The sequence below is a fragment of the Epinephelus fuscoguttatus genome, linkage group LG15, assembly GCF_011397635.1.
Source record: "Epinephelus fuscoguttatus linkage group LG15, E.fuscoguttatus.final_Chr_v1".
NCBI classification, from domain to species: Eukaryota; Metazoa; Chordata; class Actinopteri; order Perciformes; family Serranidae; genus Epinephelus; species Epinephelus fuscoguttatus.
The window spans coordinates 30,849,364-30,867,281 of NC_064766.1; the positions used below are offsets into that span (position 1 = coordinate 30,849,364).

At 43.1% G+C, this 17,918-nt stretch overlaps 1 protein-coding gene across 4 annotated transcripts in view; it reads right to left on the reverse strand.

Moving 5' to 3' along the window:
- camsap2b (calmodulin regulated spectrin-associated protein family, member 2b) overlaps nt 1-17,918 on the reverse strand; it is a 53,279-nt gene that overhangs the window by 6,011 nt on the left and 29,350 nt on the right. For 2 of the 4 annotated variants that reach the window (XM_049597928.1, XM_049597930.1), the window contains exons 5-18: nt 15,736-15,877; nt 10,256-10,395; nt 6,905-6,995; nt 6,665-6,766; nt 6,019-6,088; nt 5,631-5,912; nt 4,504-5,242; nt 4,262-4,408; nt 3,952-4,183; nt 3,337-3,520; nt 2,555-3,254; nt 802-938; nt 458-672; nt 269-368 (exon numbers count right to left, since the gene is read on the reverse strand). In XM_049597928.1, coding sequence (XP_049453885.1) covers nt 269-368; nt 458-672; nt 802-938; nt 2,555-3,254; nt 3,337-3,520; nt 3,952-4,183; nt 4,262-4,408; nt 4,504-5,242; nt 5,631-5,912; nt 6,019-6,088; nt 6,665-6,766; nt 6,905-6,995; nt 10,256-10,395; nt 15,736-15,877 — 3,281 coding nt within the window. Of the gene's footprint in view, nt 1-268; nt 369-457; nt 673-801; nt 939-2,554; nt 3,255-3,336; nt 3,521-3,951; nt 4,184-4,261; nt 4,409-4,503; nt 5,243-5,630; nt 5,913-6,018; nt 6,089-6,664; nt 6,770-6,904; nt 6,996-10,255; nt 10,396-15,735; nt 15,878-17,918 lie in introns of all 4 variants that reach the window. The other 2 variants (XM_049597927.1, XM_049597929.1) reach the window with 1 other exon arrangement.

The window sequence follows — 17,918 nt, forward strand, 5'->3', positions numbered from 1 at the left end:
AGATGAAGTTTTGATATAGTTTTACTGTTGTTAAACATGGTTTCACTTGGACTTCAATTCATCAAAAATGTTTGCCGTTTTTTGATTCTTCGTTCACCGTGGAGGCATGTGAGAAGAATAATGTTTTCTTCACAAATTCAACTCAACATGCGGTGAGTAACTGACATAGAAATTTTTATTTTGCGGGTGATATGTTCTTTTAATGGGATAAATGAAATTGAAATCAAGGGAAAGGAAAGAGTCTAAAATCCACTCGAATGGGTCTCACCTGTTGTTCTTCTTGTTATTTGGCTGATCTCTGTCGTTGTCAGCCAAATTGAGAGACGCCAAAGAAACACTTGACACTGAGAAGCCTCGAGGACGCACCCCTGCAACACATGAACAGGTAAAGCATGGATCAGTGGCTCTCATGCAGTGATACATGTGTGTTCGTGCGTATGATTTGTAAGCTGCTAACCTGTCGCTTTCACAGGGGGCGTAGATGACTCCATGACGTCCCTGTGGATGGACTTGGGTCGCGGCTTCTTCTTGAGACTTCCAGATCGGGGCTTGATGACCTCGTCCATATCATCCATCAGCTTGAGCTGCTTCCTCCTCAGATATTCATGCTTGATGTATTCCCTCCTCGCCTTCTCATCGTCCTTCTTCTGCTGCTCCTCCTCGGCTTTCAACCTAGAGGAGGAGCCCAAGATAAAGATTTATTGTAGGACTGCACACTCAATTTTAACTGTGTGTATTGATGCCATAAACCTGGGAACAGTGCCCGCACAGGAGTATAGAGAGTAAGAAAGTCAGACAGACCGTGCAGCTTCCCTCTTCTGCTCCTGGTCCAGCTCCTGCTGCTGCTTCTTCTCCTGAATCTCCTTCTCCCTCCTCAGCCTCTTCTCCAGCAGAGCTGCCTTCTTTGCTGCCATGTCCTCTTCCCCTTTCACATCATCCTGGTGTTTGATGGATGGGGAGCACACAAATGTTTACTCAGTTGATGAATGACTACATCCTGCATTAAGTTGTTATGACATAATAAACCCTAGAGTGTAATTATTGGAATTATGGTGGTATCAAGTATTTAATGTGGCTTTAATATAATTACCTTCTGTCAACAAAGCTGTGACTTTGCTCTATAATCAGAGCTCTGATGGTCGACCATGCATCTGTGCTCTGGCTGTTCTTTTTTTTTTGGCCTAGATTCACTCATGTATTGTATTTGATCAGCTCATGGCTCAACAGGCACAACACTGCACATGTTGTACCCGGCTCACACAGTATGAGATTCTTCCTGTCGCTGCAGCCTGCATATAGCACCATGAGGCTCTATATACTGTATTATTAATGAGGAGTTAATTAACTGTGTATATCAGTTGGTATTATAATTTTACTGTAGTGGTTCCAGACCTGGGTGAGGGAGGAATAAAATGGGGAATAAAAGGGAGGTAAAAGGTGGAGTTGCACTTAAGTTAATACTATTATTTTTTTGGCTTTTTGCCTTTATTGGACAGGACAGTCTAAGCACAAAAGGGGCAAAGGGCCGCACCCTAGAATCAAATACATGGCCACTGCGGAAAAGACAGTGGCTTCATATATGGGACTAAGCCACTGGGCGCCCAAAACTTAAGTTAAATAGCCCTTTTTCTCAGCAGATATTTTGACTTGTCAAAGACAGGAGCAGCTAATAACATCATTAACTGCTGCACTGCAACAATTGTGGGTTTGAAGACACCTTTAATACTGTTAGTGCCACCTGGGCATTTCTGTCAAAATGCCTCCTGTGAAAAAGTTTGTCATAAACAGAGGTGGGACCAAGTCATTGTTTTGCAAGTCACAAGTAAGTCTCAAGTCCTTGCAGTTAAGTCTTAAGTCAAGAAAGGCAAATCCCAAGTCCTAAACTTTGAGTTTTATGTGCTAGAGAAGTCATAATGCACTCTTCACTAAATGTAAAGCCATTTAAGTACAGTAATAATATAGTACCTTTACAAAAATCATAAATGACGTTTAAAATTTACATTTATTTGTTAAAACAGGGTTGCTGGAAGGTGTCAGTGGCACGGTGGAGCAGTGGGTCCCTGGTTCGAACGTGCCCCTCCGTCCCCATGTTTGGTCCCCCCTCTGTTGGGGTACCTAACATACAGATGTGGTACTAAAAGGTGGAGCTGTGAACACTGCAGTCTGTTGATTGTTCAATAGCAGACGGTCACTCTGCTCAGGGCTGAGTTGTTGTTGGTTTTGAGACTCATGTAACCACTGTTCATACTGTGGAGGGTTTTATTAGTAGTAGACTGTAACTAGTAACCTATAACTACAAAATGAAAGTGTGTGCAACATCTCCACCCACATTTAAGAGTACTGTTTGCAGTGGAAACGCTGTAGTCTAGGTACCATGTCTGAAGGGTTACTGTTGGTTTCAAAGGTACCACACAGAAAGTGGTGGAAACGGGGTTTCACAGGAAATATTTCCTTAAACTATTACATTAAATATCCTAGACACTGGAAAGATAAAAAAAAATGTTTTTATGACTATAAATATGATCCTTTATATAATTCTGTAGCTCCAGCTCACCTTGAAGAAGAATCCACAGCACATCTTTTGGTCGTCTCCGTACGTGTCTCCACCTGTCTCTCCTTCTCCTTCTGGTGCTCCTCCTGGAGCTTTCAGCCCAGACAGAGGCACCTCCACCAGGTCTCTTCTGTCCTGCTGCTCTCCCTTGAGCTGGCTGCTTGTGGGCCCTTGGTTCTCAGACACCGGTTGACGCAACACCTCTGATGACCTCGACTGTTTGACTTCACCCTTCTTTCCTTCCTCCTTTCGCTCATCTTCTTTCTCTTTGGCTGCTTCTTTAGCAGAAGGCTGAGGAGTGCCAGCACTCTTCTTCGCCGCTGCCTCTTCTTCGTCCTTAGTGTTTTCTTTATTGTCCTTGGCCTCTTGTTTCTTACTGTCCTGACCCCCTTCGTCGTGGCCCAGGTAAGCAAACGAGCTGATCTGGTTTTGGCTGGAGGTGAAACGCCTCAGTCTGGGTAGGCTGTCCACTGAAGTTGGGGTGTTTAGCATTCGACTGAAAGGTGTGACCTTCAGATCATTTGGTCGCGGAGTACGTGGTGTCCGGGCATGAAAGGAGGCCGGCCGCCGCTTGATGCCAGCAGGGGAACGATTGGGAGCACGGGGTGAGCCGGAGGAAGAAAGGATGGGAGATAAAGACCCAACCGAGCCTCGGCCTGATCCCCGTCCTGTTACACTGCTGCTGCGTAACTCACGGAGCTGCCTGAGGGGGACAGAAAACACACACAGTGGTAAATGATGGTGAACTTATTCTTTGGATTAAAGTATCTATCATTAGGTAATACCTGTGTGGAGATGGAGCAGGAGGAGGAATGACCCAGGCTTGCTGCTGCTGCTCTCTCATGGACATGATCTTCTCCTGCTGCTGAGCCAAGCGCTGCATCTCTGTCTGCAGGAAGCCCAGCGACGTGTTCAGCCTCTCAATGGAGCGTGTGTATTCTGTAAGGTCGATTTCTCCTGGAGCCACACCTGTATCACCACAGAGCAAACATCATCATTTACAAAGTCTAAAAGCATTGTGGAAAATGATGCCCAGAGAAACACCCTAATGCTGGCCTTGTCTGTCCTGACACGGGGTGTTTTTCCGCTTTGAGTTGAAGGTTTTTCAACTTGAGGAGTTCAGAGAGCTCAAACAAAAATGCCAGGCACCTAGAGCACATAAACACGAGGCACATCGCAACGCAAAGGCCGCCTCCAGCTGCTAAAACGCTTTCTGTGTGATCAGGAACTGGGACTACCTGAGAAGGAGGGTCTGCTTCCAAGTGGACTCTTGTCTGTTTGAAGCTGTCCCATCACAGGACCTTGTGATAGTAAGTGTGATTTTAGTATAAACTTCTACTTCCTCTGGTCATGAAATGTCAGGAAAGCGTGCTTATAAGTGATGTGTAAACAACATTCACCTCCACCATCCTCACAGGGAGATTTAGGAGCTGCTCCGTCCGGCTTGCATCTCTCCGCCCGCTCCATGCTGCTCTGGTTGGGTTCCTTTGAGGCTGTGAGAGGCTCTGGAGAAGGTGTCTCTGCTGCCCCTGAGCTGGGGCTGAGAGGGGCAGTGATTCCTTTCCTTCTCACTACATTCAGAAAGGCTGTTCTGCCCATCCTCTGACGATGGCGGGTGAAAGCTGCTTCCACCTGTGACGGGAGCAACATAGTGTTAACATTTCCATTTAAATCTACACCAATTGAGAACTTTATTGTGTATTCATTGACCTTCTTTTTCTGGGCTTCAATGGCTCTCCGTTTCTCTTCAAGCTTCATCCTCAGCTGAATCATCTCTGAAGCTATCAGATGGGAGGGATCTCTGGGGGAAGGCGTTACTGGAGATGGGGATGTGATTGGCAAAGGAGGTGTAGACATCTAGAAAAAATTGCAAAGTTTTAATTCAAGCTATCCTTTACAAAAATAGAGTTCAGATAAAAGAGTGGGTGAGTGACACACATTTGGACACAAACCTGAGAAGAAATGCTTTTTGGTGGGTGTGTGTACGGCACATTAAGGTCTGAACTCTCTGGTGTGGTTCCTCCGCTGCTCCTTCCCTCCAGCTTCCTGAACTTCTGCTCTGCAAAGCTCGTCATCCGGACCATGCCGCCTCCAGAGCCTCCAGAGGACGAGGTGGGGCTGACTGTGTGCGATCTGGGGATTGTGGGTGCTGAACTGGGACAGGGGCTGCTCCTCTCACCCCCACCTCCGCTCTCACCCTCATGGTTAGCATCACCGACCCCCTTCCTTCTTCCCTCCCTGCTTCTCTCCTTCTCCTGCTGGTCAGGCAGAGGGCACGACCGGGTCATGGCCTCGCAGTCTGGGTCTATGTCTGAATAGTCTCTCAGAGAGGAGGAGTCCTCATCCAAGCTCTGGATGTCCTCTGTCCTCACGTGGATGCCCGTGTCGACTTCGTCGGTGGACACAGAGTTGGCGTCGTGGTCGTTCAGCCGAGCTTTCGCTGAACCTGGGTCATCCCCTTGACCCTGGGCCCCTGGAGGGTCCAAAGGGTCTGAGGGCTCTGCCCCATGGAGAAAGAAGCCATTGTCTCCTTCCCCCACGCCCAAGCTGGCGTGGGGCCTTTCAGTGTCGTGGATAATCTTCAGGGCCTCCTCAATGCTCGGAGGAGTTGATGGGCTGATTTGGCCACTGTGGTTGCCATGGTGATCACTGGGGCTGTGGTTGCTGTCTGGGAGGACTCCATTAGAGTACCTAGGGACAAGTGTGGGTAAATTAACCGATGGTTGTTTAAAGTAACAGTCAGCTTTTTAACATGTCTCCTGCTCACCCAGAGTCAGATACACAGCCGGATGTCCCTCTTATTTTTATGTCTCTTCATGAAGTTTAATCATATTTTCAACTATATGATCAGCTTTTTTTTTTTTTTTTTTTTTTAGCAGAAATGACATTGATTCAAAAACAACCTCCCAGTTGGCACCGGATGTCAACATGATGTGAGAAAAACGTTCAGACAGAAATTAAATTTTGATTGGACTAAAAATCAGGTTGACGATATTTTAAACGTTTATAACAACGTTAGAATTTTAGCATTAACATTATGACATTTTGCAGACGTTCAGTTTTGTTCTCCATACCGTACCTGCTTTGGTTCTTCACTGAGAATGTGTTGTTCCGCCCCAAGGGCTTGTGGGGGGTGAAGTCCTCGTCCTCCTCAGGTATGTGTCTGCTCTGGCCATTGACATCAACAGGCATGAGGGAGAGGTGGCGCTTCATGCCCCCTCGAGATGCATAGTGAACTTTGAACCCAAGACCGTCACTGCTGGCAGAGCGGGTCATCCCTCGGAGGGAGGGAGATTCACAGAGTGGCACAGTCGGGTCTCCATCCAGAGGAATCTCGAAGGAGATTCCCCGAGAGGTGGAGCTGAGGGAGGGAGGAAATGTACTGTCGGTTAAACAGGGAAACAACAAACTACTTCGCATTCGTAGGTTAGTGAATGTCATCTGCTCTGTGGAGTTTAGGTACGAACCGTTTTTCTTTGGGCCACGTCCCAACACAGCCATCCACATAGGACATGGAGGTAGACCTCTTCATTATACCTGTTACAGACACAGAGTAGCTTCTTACTGGATGTGTCAAATCCCTGATAGCATTGGCATAAAAAAAAAAATCAGATCAATTAGCAGAATCAATGACAGTATTGGTATGAAAAAATCGGATCAGTTCCCATCCTCATTTACTGATAATTAAAAGAAGCCAAATATTTAAGTGTAGGGCTGAAATGAGCATCTGAGCCACTGCATGTCTATAAATCAGCCACTAGAGGGCCTCTGGTTTCAAACAACATCCACACAAACTGTGGAACTGTTCTGTGTAAATCAGGATTCTCACAGGTCCTGGAAATACTTGAAAGTCTGTGCATTTGAAGGGAAAACACAAGGCCTTGAAAGCTTTTGAAAGTAGGCATGGGTCATTTAAATTGCTTAAATTTATATATTTTATGCAACAGTAGAAAACGTCATTTTAATATCATGACATCACTGAAAAGTCAAGAAAATAGAGGAAAAACTTTGTGAAAGCAATGCTGAAAAGAATATTGATACCAAGCCTTTTGTTGTATTCACAAGTGAGGACCATGAACCAATCCCATCCCCGATCAATAACAGATATTTTACCCTGTGTAGGGATGTTCTCTGGGCTGTCAGGTCTGTCTGCATAGCTCTGTTTGACTGGACTGGACACAGGAGCCATATTTCTACAGGGCACAGGCTCACAGGCTGCTGAGGGAAACACATGACAGATACTCAATATTCAGCTGCAACCTTGAGTTAATTATCAGAGTTAGTATGCATAACATGGCAAAACTGGCAACACCATCATTAGCATGCTGATGTTACTGTGAACTTGTACCGTACCGTTTGGATCGAAGACTCTGGGCTGTACGAACGAGGGTTTAACCACTTCAAACCACCAGAAAAGCTCAGCCATAAACACCAGGTAGTTACTCTGCAAGGCCACACACACACACACACACACACGGTTAATGTTGCAGTTATTTATGAATGTCACTGGAACAACATGTCCTCTCTGCAGTCACAGCTCCTTCTCCCTGTATCTCTGCAAAGATGTAGGATGAGCTACACTCACACTACAATACAGCATTTTGACAGATCAATGAGATCACGGCCTGAAAGCTGTTGCTAGGTAACAGGCTCAGGTGTGTGTAGTTCAATATTAGGGCATGTTTCATTGTCTGAGTGGTTTAATGTCAAACCCATATGCCTCATGAAAACTGCCAAAAACACCATCTGGAGTTTAGTTTAAATATGTCACATGTGCATAGACGGATGCATGAAGCAGCCAGTGAGTAACCCACATCAGTGATAAATGCATTCATGTTGTAAACAGACTCTGGGGGCCAAAACAGATGATTTCATCTGTAGGAAACCTTTCAGTTAAAACACACACAGGTCTGTTGATTTACTTTCTAGCATGGAGAGAAAGACAAAAAAGATTCCAGTTCCTATAAACTGGAATAGAAAGAGTGAACTCCCGGTTAGGATTCTTTCAGAGTTGATTGTTCAGGAGGTTTAAACAGGGAGCCGAATTATCCACAGAGGTCTCTTCCTCTCCAAAACAAATACACCTGGTGATTTAAACCAATAAAGTAAAGCAGTTTCACATTGTAAATGAGTGTTTCTCCCGCACTGTTTGGCTAATCGCAGATGGGGTGCTAGCTGAAAGTGTGCTCAAGTATGCTCGCCCTTTTTTCTCTGATAACTTCAGATCCAGACGTTCAGGAGGTTTTGACTGAGAGCCGAATTCTCTGCAGAGGTGTCTTCCTCTCCAAAACAAATGGACCAGGTAATTTTAGCATGAAAAAACATAGGAAAAAAGCACTTTCACATTAAAAATAGTGGTTTTCCAATGATGTTCAGCTCATCACAGAGGGGCTGCTAACTACAGCAGCTGATGCGATAATGTGAAAATGCGAGTGGTGCTATCTAGAGCCAGTGTTTGGTCTGTCCGTCCGTGGCTTCAATAGAAACATTGCGGACTCTGTGGACGAGGACCCGCGCCCTGTGTAGATACTGACAGCTCATTCTAAGGCAACGAAAACATAGTGGTTCTTTTTTTCAGGTAATTGTACATTACAAGGTTCCCGCAAATTTTCACCAATGAATTTTCAAAACTTTTTTCAATAGCTTTTCCATTATAATTTACCTAATTTCCATGACTTTATTTAAGTAGTTTAAAATGCATATAAGCTGCACTTCCCAGGCTAACTTAACTCACTTGTGACATCCCAGCCACCAACTAGCTGGGTACCTCACAAGACGTCAAGGCTACTGATGGGCAAAGCAGTTCTTTAGATGTTACTGAATCACTAGAATCAGTTAATTAAAAAGATTTGTTCAAAAGATTCGTTCACCGAATCATTTAGTGCTTGGCGGGAAGAGCCCTGACTGTGTACCGTGTAGTCCGACTGACTGAACTGATACATGGCTGAGCTCCTGCTGCGTCTGCCCTGCACTGGTGAGTCTTATTACTGGCCAGCCTATCATTTTAGAGAGAAAGAATGACTTCTTATCTCTCATATTCCATTTCTGCCAATATATCCCACTGAGTCCTACACACTGGACCTTTAACCCATTGAAACCTGACGTCACATCACTTTCCTTGTGCTGCTTTCAGACGCTTTTCACAAATACATAAAACTTTGAACTCCGATCTGAGCAAATTGGTGCGATTTCTGTCAAAAGCATGGGGGATAAAGGCAATGAGGAACTTGTCGAGAAATGTCCCACAAATTATAAATTAATAGATTTAGAAAATTATGTTAAAAAACACAGAAAAACTATATTTATAATCATTATTATTAATAATTATTCATTATTAATAATTATTATTACATATTTAAAATTATGGTAAAGATAAAAATAATAATAAAATAATAAATAAAAAAGATAAAATAAAAAATAAATAAAATAAAATAATAGAAAAATATATATATGAAATGAATAATTTTAAAAAATTATGGTAAAGAATTGTTATAATTTTTAAGCACTTTTTCCAAGTAATTTTCTTATTTGTTTGTTTCTTTTTATAATAAATCACTTTTTATTTTATTTTATTTTTTACTAATTTCTTGCAATATTGTGGGTCAATTCTTCTTTCGTTGCCTTCCTCCTGTGTTTTTGAAAGAAATAAAGCCAACTTGCTCAGGTTTTAAAGGGTTAATGGTATTTGTGTAGTATATTAGATAAATGGACATGCACACACACACTGGTTAGGATTCAGTGGGCAGTCTATGGTGAATGGGCAGTGTGCCAGTCTCTTTAACTGCTCTTCAAGACCATTCCTCACCCTCATTTGCCTCCTTGTACGATTGTTACTCTATGCAGTCAAAACACACTCACTATAAACACTGTGGTGAATGAGAGAGGAAGGGAAAACAGAGAGCATAGAGTGCACAAGTGTGAAAACCGTCTGCTGTGTTGTTTTGAAGAATGGAAAGTCGCAGTCAGCTCGGACCGTGACTTGAATCCGAATGTTCCTACCCACGCTCCCCGCATACTATTTACCCACACTGGCTCAGCTGCATCTGATGTCTGGATGGAACAGAAGTTGTACACTAAGTATTTTATTAATCAGACGCACATGTGTGTGTACCAGGGAGATGTCAGCCTGAGGACTGAGTGAATCAGCAGTTGTTATCTCTAAAGTTCACAGATTTTGTTGTTTTGATAAAAAAAAACAGAAGGGATGTGGGAGAGGAGGGAGGAGAGGGGAGAACAAGGGAGGCAGGCAGAGACGGGTCAGGACTGTGAATCTCCTCTGAGCAGAATCTGTCCTCTGTCTGAGAGAGAGGGGGGTATTTGGCTTGCAGCGTTTGTAGCACACACACACACACACACACACACACACACACATATTCATATTCATTAAATCTGGCAGCAAAGAAATTCTCACTGTAGCAAAAATGATCTTTATGTCCCTGCTAATACACACACACACACACACACACAATAACAACCCCTGTGAGAGCCCAACCCGCTCACACACATTCATTATTAAACTTTTCCTTGTGTGACTCATTTTTGCCTGTTTGTAATTTCCCGCCCTGACTCTCCTTATCCCCAAAACTCTTTTCCTTTCTCTCCTCCTCTAACTTAATCCACATTATAAAAATAGCACCTTCCCAAATCCTCCACATACATGTCTTTTTTAAACCTAAACATTTCTTTGAACCTCTTCCTCCTTACCTTTATGGACGCATGTGCATAGAGCATGTCCTCCAGGCTGAAGTGGCAGCAGTGGTTGAGGTTGTTCCTGCAGAATTCCTGCACCAGCTGGAGGTTGTACAGACTGTCAGCCAAAGACATGGTCTCCTTGAGGCAGATATCTGCTCCACCAGGGGAGGGGAGGGGTCAGACGCACACACACGAGGGAGGGGTGATAGCAAAGGCCAGGCAGGGAGATGAGGGGAAGATAAGGCATAGTTTACGTTAAAAAAAGAGCCTACATTTTCCACTGGTATGTGCACCATATGCAGTCGCTGATTTGAATCACTCAAAACCCTTGACACAGTTTGAGTTTTCAAACCGTCTTCAGCTCCCTCTGAATGAATCATCAGGATTTCTATCCCCTGACGTGACTGTACGAACTGCCCACGTACTGTATGAGTGTACTGTCTGACAAGAGGGAACAATTCAGGGACAGATGACCAAACACAGCTGATTTCTCTGGAATGATGTCATTCTCTACTTCACTGTATTTCTTTATTATTCTTAGAGTAAATCAATCTGCCAGCAAGAAAAACCTAAATTATCTTGCCCCCCACATCTGGCTCACATGTGTACGTACACCCTGTGAACTACATTCAATCTCAGAGCGCCGATATGAGAGTTGTTTATCTTTGAAATAGCAGCCAGCTACTCCTCTAACGGTCTGCCGTCACAGACCCCTCGTGACCAATCACAACCCAACCCAGGGCATTTTTAGAAATGAGAGCGCAGGCGAGCTGAGAGGAAACGGGTCTTTGTTTCTCATGCCTCGCACTTGTTCTCTGTGTCTGTCCTGAATACTCTCTGCCTCACTGTGTCCTTCTTGGGTCAGTAAAATATCCTCCACTGATATTGTTAAATGTAACCATGGAGAGTCAAAACGCCGTCCTTAATCTCTTGAGTATGCTCTCAGCTCAATTCAGACATTATGAAGGACATGAGGGTAATAAAACTCAATAATAAATAAAGTAAAAAAATAAAATAATACAATAAAAAATAAAATACAATTAGATAAAATAAAATAGAATAAAAAAAATAAAATAAAATTAGATAAAATAAAATAGAATAAAAAAAAATAAAATTAGATAAAATAAAATAAAATAAAACAGAATAAAATAAAAAAATAAATAAAATAAGATAAAATAAATAAATCCACAAAAGACATACCACAATGACTACACATTTACACACAGGTGTGTTTCACACTCTAGAACCTGACAGAGCTCGGTTGTTTCAGACTTTAACAATACTGTCCACAGAATTAGATAACCTACACATACATCTATTTATAAGATTCCTTATTACAGCAGAGCAGGTGGCTACACCAACACTAACAAACTTTTGGATCGTGCTGCAGCTTCTTGGAGCTTCAAGCAGCAGCCTCATACTGTCATCATAAGCCACTGTGAGTCTCTGCATGCTGCCTTTTTTATAGCGATGCCACAGGTGGGCTGCAAGCTCTCCTTTGAAGACTTTGTCAGTCACACCACTAGAACTGCCTTTGTCCAACCAAAAAAAATATTGCTTATCACAGCCCATCACTTTCCCTCTCTGCTGCTGAAACTCTCATCCATGCCTGCAGCACATCCAGGATTGACTATGGCAACAGCATCCTGTATGGTACACCATCCAAAGTCTTAAATAAACTCCGGCACACTCAGAACTCTGCTGCTTACTCATTCATGCTCCCGTCATCACCTCACCCGTTCTCCAGTACCTTCACTGGCAAGTCCCTCTCCTTGCTCACAAAGGACTCCATAACCAGGCCCCTTCCTACCTAACTGACCTGCTCCACCACCACACTCCTTCCCCCATTCTCCACTCCTCTGATGCCAACCTCCTGTTTCCATCACTCAGGACCAAACGACGGACCTGTGGTGACAGAGTCGTCTCCATAGCCGCCCCCTCCTTCTAGTACTCTCTCCAAAAACACAATCGGGACTGCATCAAACTCTCCCAGTTCAAATCACGAATCAGAGTGATTAATGTTGTGTGTTACATGTTTTTAGTGTAATCTGTTTCTAAGATTATTTTAACTTACAGTACAGGCCAAAAGTTTGGACACACCTTCTCATTCAATGCGTTTTCTTTATTTTCATGACTATTTACATTGTAGATTCTCACTGAAGGCATCAAAACTATGAATGAACACATGTGGAGTTATGTACTTAACAAAAAAAGGTGAAATAACTGAAAACATGTTTTATATTCTAGTTTCTTCAAAATAGCCACCCTTTGCTCTGATTACTGCTTTGCACACTCTTGGCATTCTCTCCATGAGCTTCAAGAGGTAGTCACCTGAAATGGTTTCCACTTCACAGGTGTGCCTTATCAGGGTTAATTAGTGGAATTTCTTGCTTTATCAATGGGGTTGGGACCATCAGTTGTGTTGTGCAGAAGTCAGGTTAATACACAGCCGACAGCCCTATTGGACAACTGTTAAAATTCATATTATGGCAAGAACCAATCAGCTAACTAAAGAAAACGAGTGGCCATCATTACTTTAAGAAATGAAGGTCAGTCAGTCCGGAAAATTGCAAAAACTTTAAATGTGTCCCCAAGTGGATTCGCAAAAACCATCAAGCGCTACAACGAAACTGGCACACATGAGGACCGACCCAGGAAAGGAAGACCAAGAGTCACCTCTGCTTCTGAGGATAAGTTCATCCGAGTCACCAGCCTCAGAAATGGCAAGTTAACAGCAGCTCAGATCAGAGACCAGATGAATGCCACACAGAGTTCTAGCAGCAGACCCATCTCTAGAACAACTGTTAAGAGGAGACTGCGAATCAGGCCTTCATGGTCAAATAGCTGCTAGGAAACCACTGCTAAGGAGAGGCAACAAGCAGAAGAGATTTGTTTGGGCCAAGAAACACAAGGAATGGACATTAGACCAGTGGAAATCTGTGCTTTGGTCTGATGAGTCCAAATTTGAGATCTTTGGTTCCAACCGCCGTGTCTTTGTGAGAGGCAGAAAAGGTGAACGGATGGATTCCACATGCCTGGTTCCCACTGTGAAGCATGGAGGAGGAGGTGTGATGGTGTGGGGGTGTTTTGCTGGTGACACTGTTGGGGATTTATTCAAAATTGAAGGCACACTGAACCAGCATGGCTACCACAGCATCCTGCAGCGACATGCCATCCCATCCGGTTTATGCGTTTAGTTGACGATCATTTATTTTTCAACAGGACAATGACCCCAAACACACCTCCAGGCTGTGTAAGGGCTATTTGACCAAGAAGGAGAGTGATGGAGTGCTGCGGCAGATGACCTGGCCTCCACAGTCACCGGACCTGAACCCAATCGAGATGGTTTGGGGTGAGCTGGACCGCAGAGTGAAGGCAAAGGGGCCAACAAGTGCTAAACACCTCTGGGAACTCCTTCAAGACTGTTGGAAAACCATTTCAGGTGACTACCTCTTGAAGCTCATGGAGAGAATGCCAAGAGTGTGCAAAGCAGTAATCAGAGCAAAGGGTGGCTATTTTGAAGAAACTAGAATATAAAACATGTTTTCAGTTATTTCACATTTTTTTGTTAAGTACATAACTCCACATGTGTTCATTCATAGTTTTGATGCCTTCAGTGAGAATCTACAATGTAAATAGTCATGAAAATAAAGAAAACGCATTGAATGAGAAGGTGTGTCCAAACTTTTGGCCTGTACTGTACATAAGGTGTCTTTATTATCATATAGTGGGGCACCAAAAGCTTCAAAAAGTGAGATCTTCACAGACACTGACCACACACTAAATTCAATCACGTCTGCTTATGCATGTACTTTACAACACTGTTGGTAAATGTCCTCATCATCTGCTAGATCAGTGGTTCCCAACTGGTCCAGCCACGGGGTCCAGATTTCTCCTCAGTCATTAGTTCAATGTCTGCACAGTTTTATTTATTCAACATAATACTTCCCCTTGGCTATGTGTTTGAGCTAATTTGCTGTCTCTGTCAAGTCGTTGCCTGCTAGTCACTCACTCGACAGCGGGAAACAGCACTTCAATGTAAAAGCTATGTGCTGGAAATTCACCAACCATGCACCCTGTTCCATTTCCATTTAGCTGCAGTAACAGATCATCCATACAAATGTGAAAACAAGGAGACAAAGTACTGCCCTGTCAAACTCCACTATTCACATGGCACAGAGTAGATGCAGAATTTCCTCATTTAACTGGGTGATAAGCATACCAGAAAACCAGGTTAAGGTTTTCCTTAAAGTCCTAGTTAAGGTTTCTTCATTTCAAAACTGGTTCCTGGATTGTTGCACAAAAGACCTTAGCAACCAAAGCAAGGTAAAAAAAAAAACCCTGACTCTATCTTAACTGCAACATGACCAAGTTTATCGTGATAAATGAAAAGAACTAACACATCCTGAGAAGAGCGTTCTGCGACCAGGAGAACTCAATGGAAACGCTTCTGATTTGACACTATAGATCTGACCGTGCAATTTCTTCCTGCAACCGTTGTTTGTTTTCTTGGATTTGGGGATCAAGTTTACTTTGTAGTTTTACTGTCTATGATTGTATTCCTCCAGAAGTTTAATCTTTTCCTCCTCTGGCCAGTATGATTTTCTAGTCTTGTTTTCTTCTGCCATTTTTCACCGTCTAACCATAAGTCAACTTCGTGAGATGATAACAGGCATCACAAGCGTGAGTCCAAGCAAACAAACAATCTCCATGGAAACTTGTACCACTGTCAAATCTCTTTCAACACAGTACATGAATTAATGCTTTTCCTTAACAAAGGATACCTTTCAAGGGATTGTGTGCATATATGTAAGTCCCTCATCTAGGAGAAATAAGGCCTGAGGTGTCATACTTGAGGAGAAAACTTAAGATGTTTTGTGCAAAAGGTCCCAGGATTCTCACTAGAAACATAGGGACCCCTCTACTATAGAATTTGTTAAGTAATTTTTCATGATTTATGTGATTAAAAAGGTTTAGAGGAATCAATAAAGCACATAAAAATTGTGGAATTTTGTCTGCTTATTGTGTTTATTTAAAATCTCTTCTGGGGCCAAAACTACACCTATCAGTGCCATGTTCATGTCTGTAATTCTTCAAACTGTTTATAGTTAACCAGCTTTATCTTTTATAACAGGCACTGGTATAACAAATGGCATTTAACTAGTGCTATTGTTATTTGTTTTCTTTGAACTGACTTTATTATATCATCATAAGGCAAAAGGCTCTCAGAAAATACAGCCTTTGTCTGAAGCCTTCTATTCAGATGTATGGTTGTAGTTAGAGCAGCGAGCAGAGTAGAGCCTCCTTTGTGCTTTCAAGTTAAGACTGAAAGTCATTGTGGTTCGCTTATTGTATGCCTTTTCTTTCATATTTTTGATTCTACAACAAAACTGACTTTAGTCTTGTGTTTACTTTTTGGATAATCACAATAAAAGAGGGTGTGGTCACTGAGATCAAGTGGGTGTGGTTACAGAATGAGGGGATGTTCCCACCTTCCAGTTTGACGGCCTGTGGGCAGTAGAAGTGCAGCAGGGCGGTGAGGGCACAGCCGTCTGTGTTGTCCTTCAGCAGGTTCTCCACCAGGGGGAGCGATGGAGCGCTCCTGTGCTGGGCATGCTCCCTCCTGTAGCGAGCCTGAAACCATGGCAACGGCACAAAGACATCACATATATGTGTCATCGGGGTGGGTATGTACAGCTGGCTCTCTGATTGTTGGTGCAAACAGGCCAGCATCTGCAGAAACACGTTTATCTGCATGCACTGGTGCGCACACACACAACTCAATCACACGTTCACAGACACGTAGGTGTTAATTTCAAGCATAGGGAGGGCTTCAGGCTCAACTCAGATGATGCAGATTGAATTTATGCAGCAAAAACACACCTAAATATTTAGATTCACAGTGTCATCCTACATTTTAAATAAATAAATGGCTAAAAAAAAAGATGCAATCAAAAGAATTCAGCATTATTTTGCTCCTTCTGATTGCTTGTGATGAGCTGTTAGTTCTCTAAATGGAGAAAAGGCACAAAATGCATGTAACAGATGAGCATTATACATCTTAGGGCGCCATGTGATTTAAAGTTTAATAAAATGTTGTGTTAGCACATCCATTTTTTTCTGTCTCTGTCTCTCTGGGCCAGTAAAAGCCACAGAGACAACACTACTGCATATGTCTTCACGACATCAGAGCTCCCAGTTTGCCCGTAAACACACAAGAGTGGCGTCACATATGCATTCTACAGATCAGCTCACTGTCTGACAGCCTCTCAGTCTGTGTACTGAACTATGAGGAACACAATGTTGTCCTTCATTAAATGTGGTTTGTATTACAGAACATTTTTGACAGCTTTTTTACTGTCAAGCAACTTGATGATGAACTGGGTAATTCCTGGTATTATCATGCTACAGGACTGCTCTTGACAGTGATGCAAGTTTAAAATGGTTAGTAAATCATTCAACTGGATTTTATGAATGTGGAGACAAGGGCTCGGGTGGGGTTGGGTGAGAGGTATCTGACCAATGCATGATGGGGCTCAGGGCCACATGCAATGACAAGAGAACTGGAGGGGAGCATGTGAGGGGGTGTATCCTTGCAGGTTTCAGATTAGACAGAGGAGGCTGATGATAGTGGCTGATGAAGAGGAGTTCTTCAGAATGGATGGACTTACAGGTACTAATCTCCAGTACCATTTGGTAGGAGACTTGATGGTGGATGATGATTGGACAACAACAGGAGAGAGTGGGAGACGCATTAGGCCAAATGTAAAATAAGTTTGCTACTGCAGCTGGAACTGGATAAACCCTCTCTTAAGACGAGGAAGAACTCTAAGAGTCTATGGTACATCTCTGCAAAAGCTGCACAATCCTCTAAATTGAATCCATCTGTCGACAACTTCTAATATGTAACATTACGTTGCATTCAAAGACCTTTGTCATGCCCCCTAAGTGCGGTTCATCTGGGCAGGTGTGAACACAGCAATTACAAATGAACTCTGGTGCAGTTTGTTTGTGGTGAGAACGTGTTCCGACCTGGATCCGAAGCAACTGCAGTCACATGACACATTGTTTGGGTTAAACATGAGCATGTTACAGTCCTGGAGGATTATTAATGTGCACCTCCTCCTGTACTGCCTTAATATGCACATTCAGCACATCCAATGCATCAAAACATTGTTTTCTAGTTGGAGCCGCGCCTCGTTTTCAAACTGTATGGTTTGACTAAAATGAACAATGACAGCAATATAGTCCACGATGAGCAGCGCTAAAATCAACCTGCGTAGTTGTCCCTCCATTGTGACATTAGGAAGTGTCACATTTATCTTGCAAGTGTACTCTGCTTCAACGTTTTGTTTACTTCCTGGATTTTTCCCACATGGAAATTCTGACCAATCAAGGGCAGCTTTCTCGCACAAGGCATTTGATCTGGTCTGCTTGTAAATGCTGCCGTGAGATATGACACATTATTGTAAGTGTCTGACAACATTATGAAAAGACAGAGTACGATCCTGTTTGTTCAACTAGAGGCAACCCTGAAGTCACTGTAGCCAAAGTCACCAGACTCCATATAAATAAACAGTAGTTTTAGCATGTGTAGAGCCAGCATCTTTTTACATCAAATTGGGTGAACTGAGGGTCTATTTCAACCACACCAGAGTTGGCAATTGCTGGAATA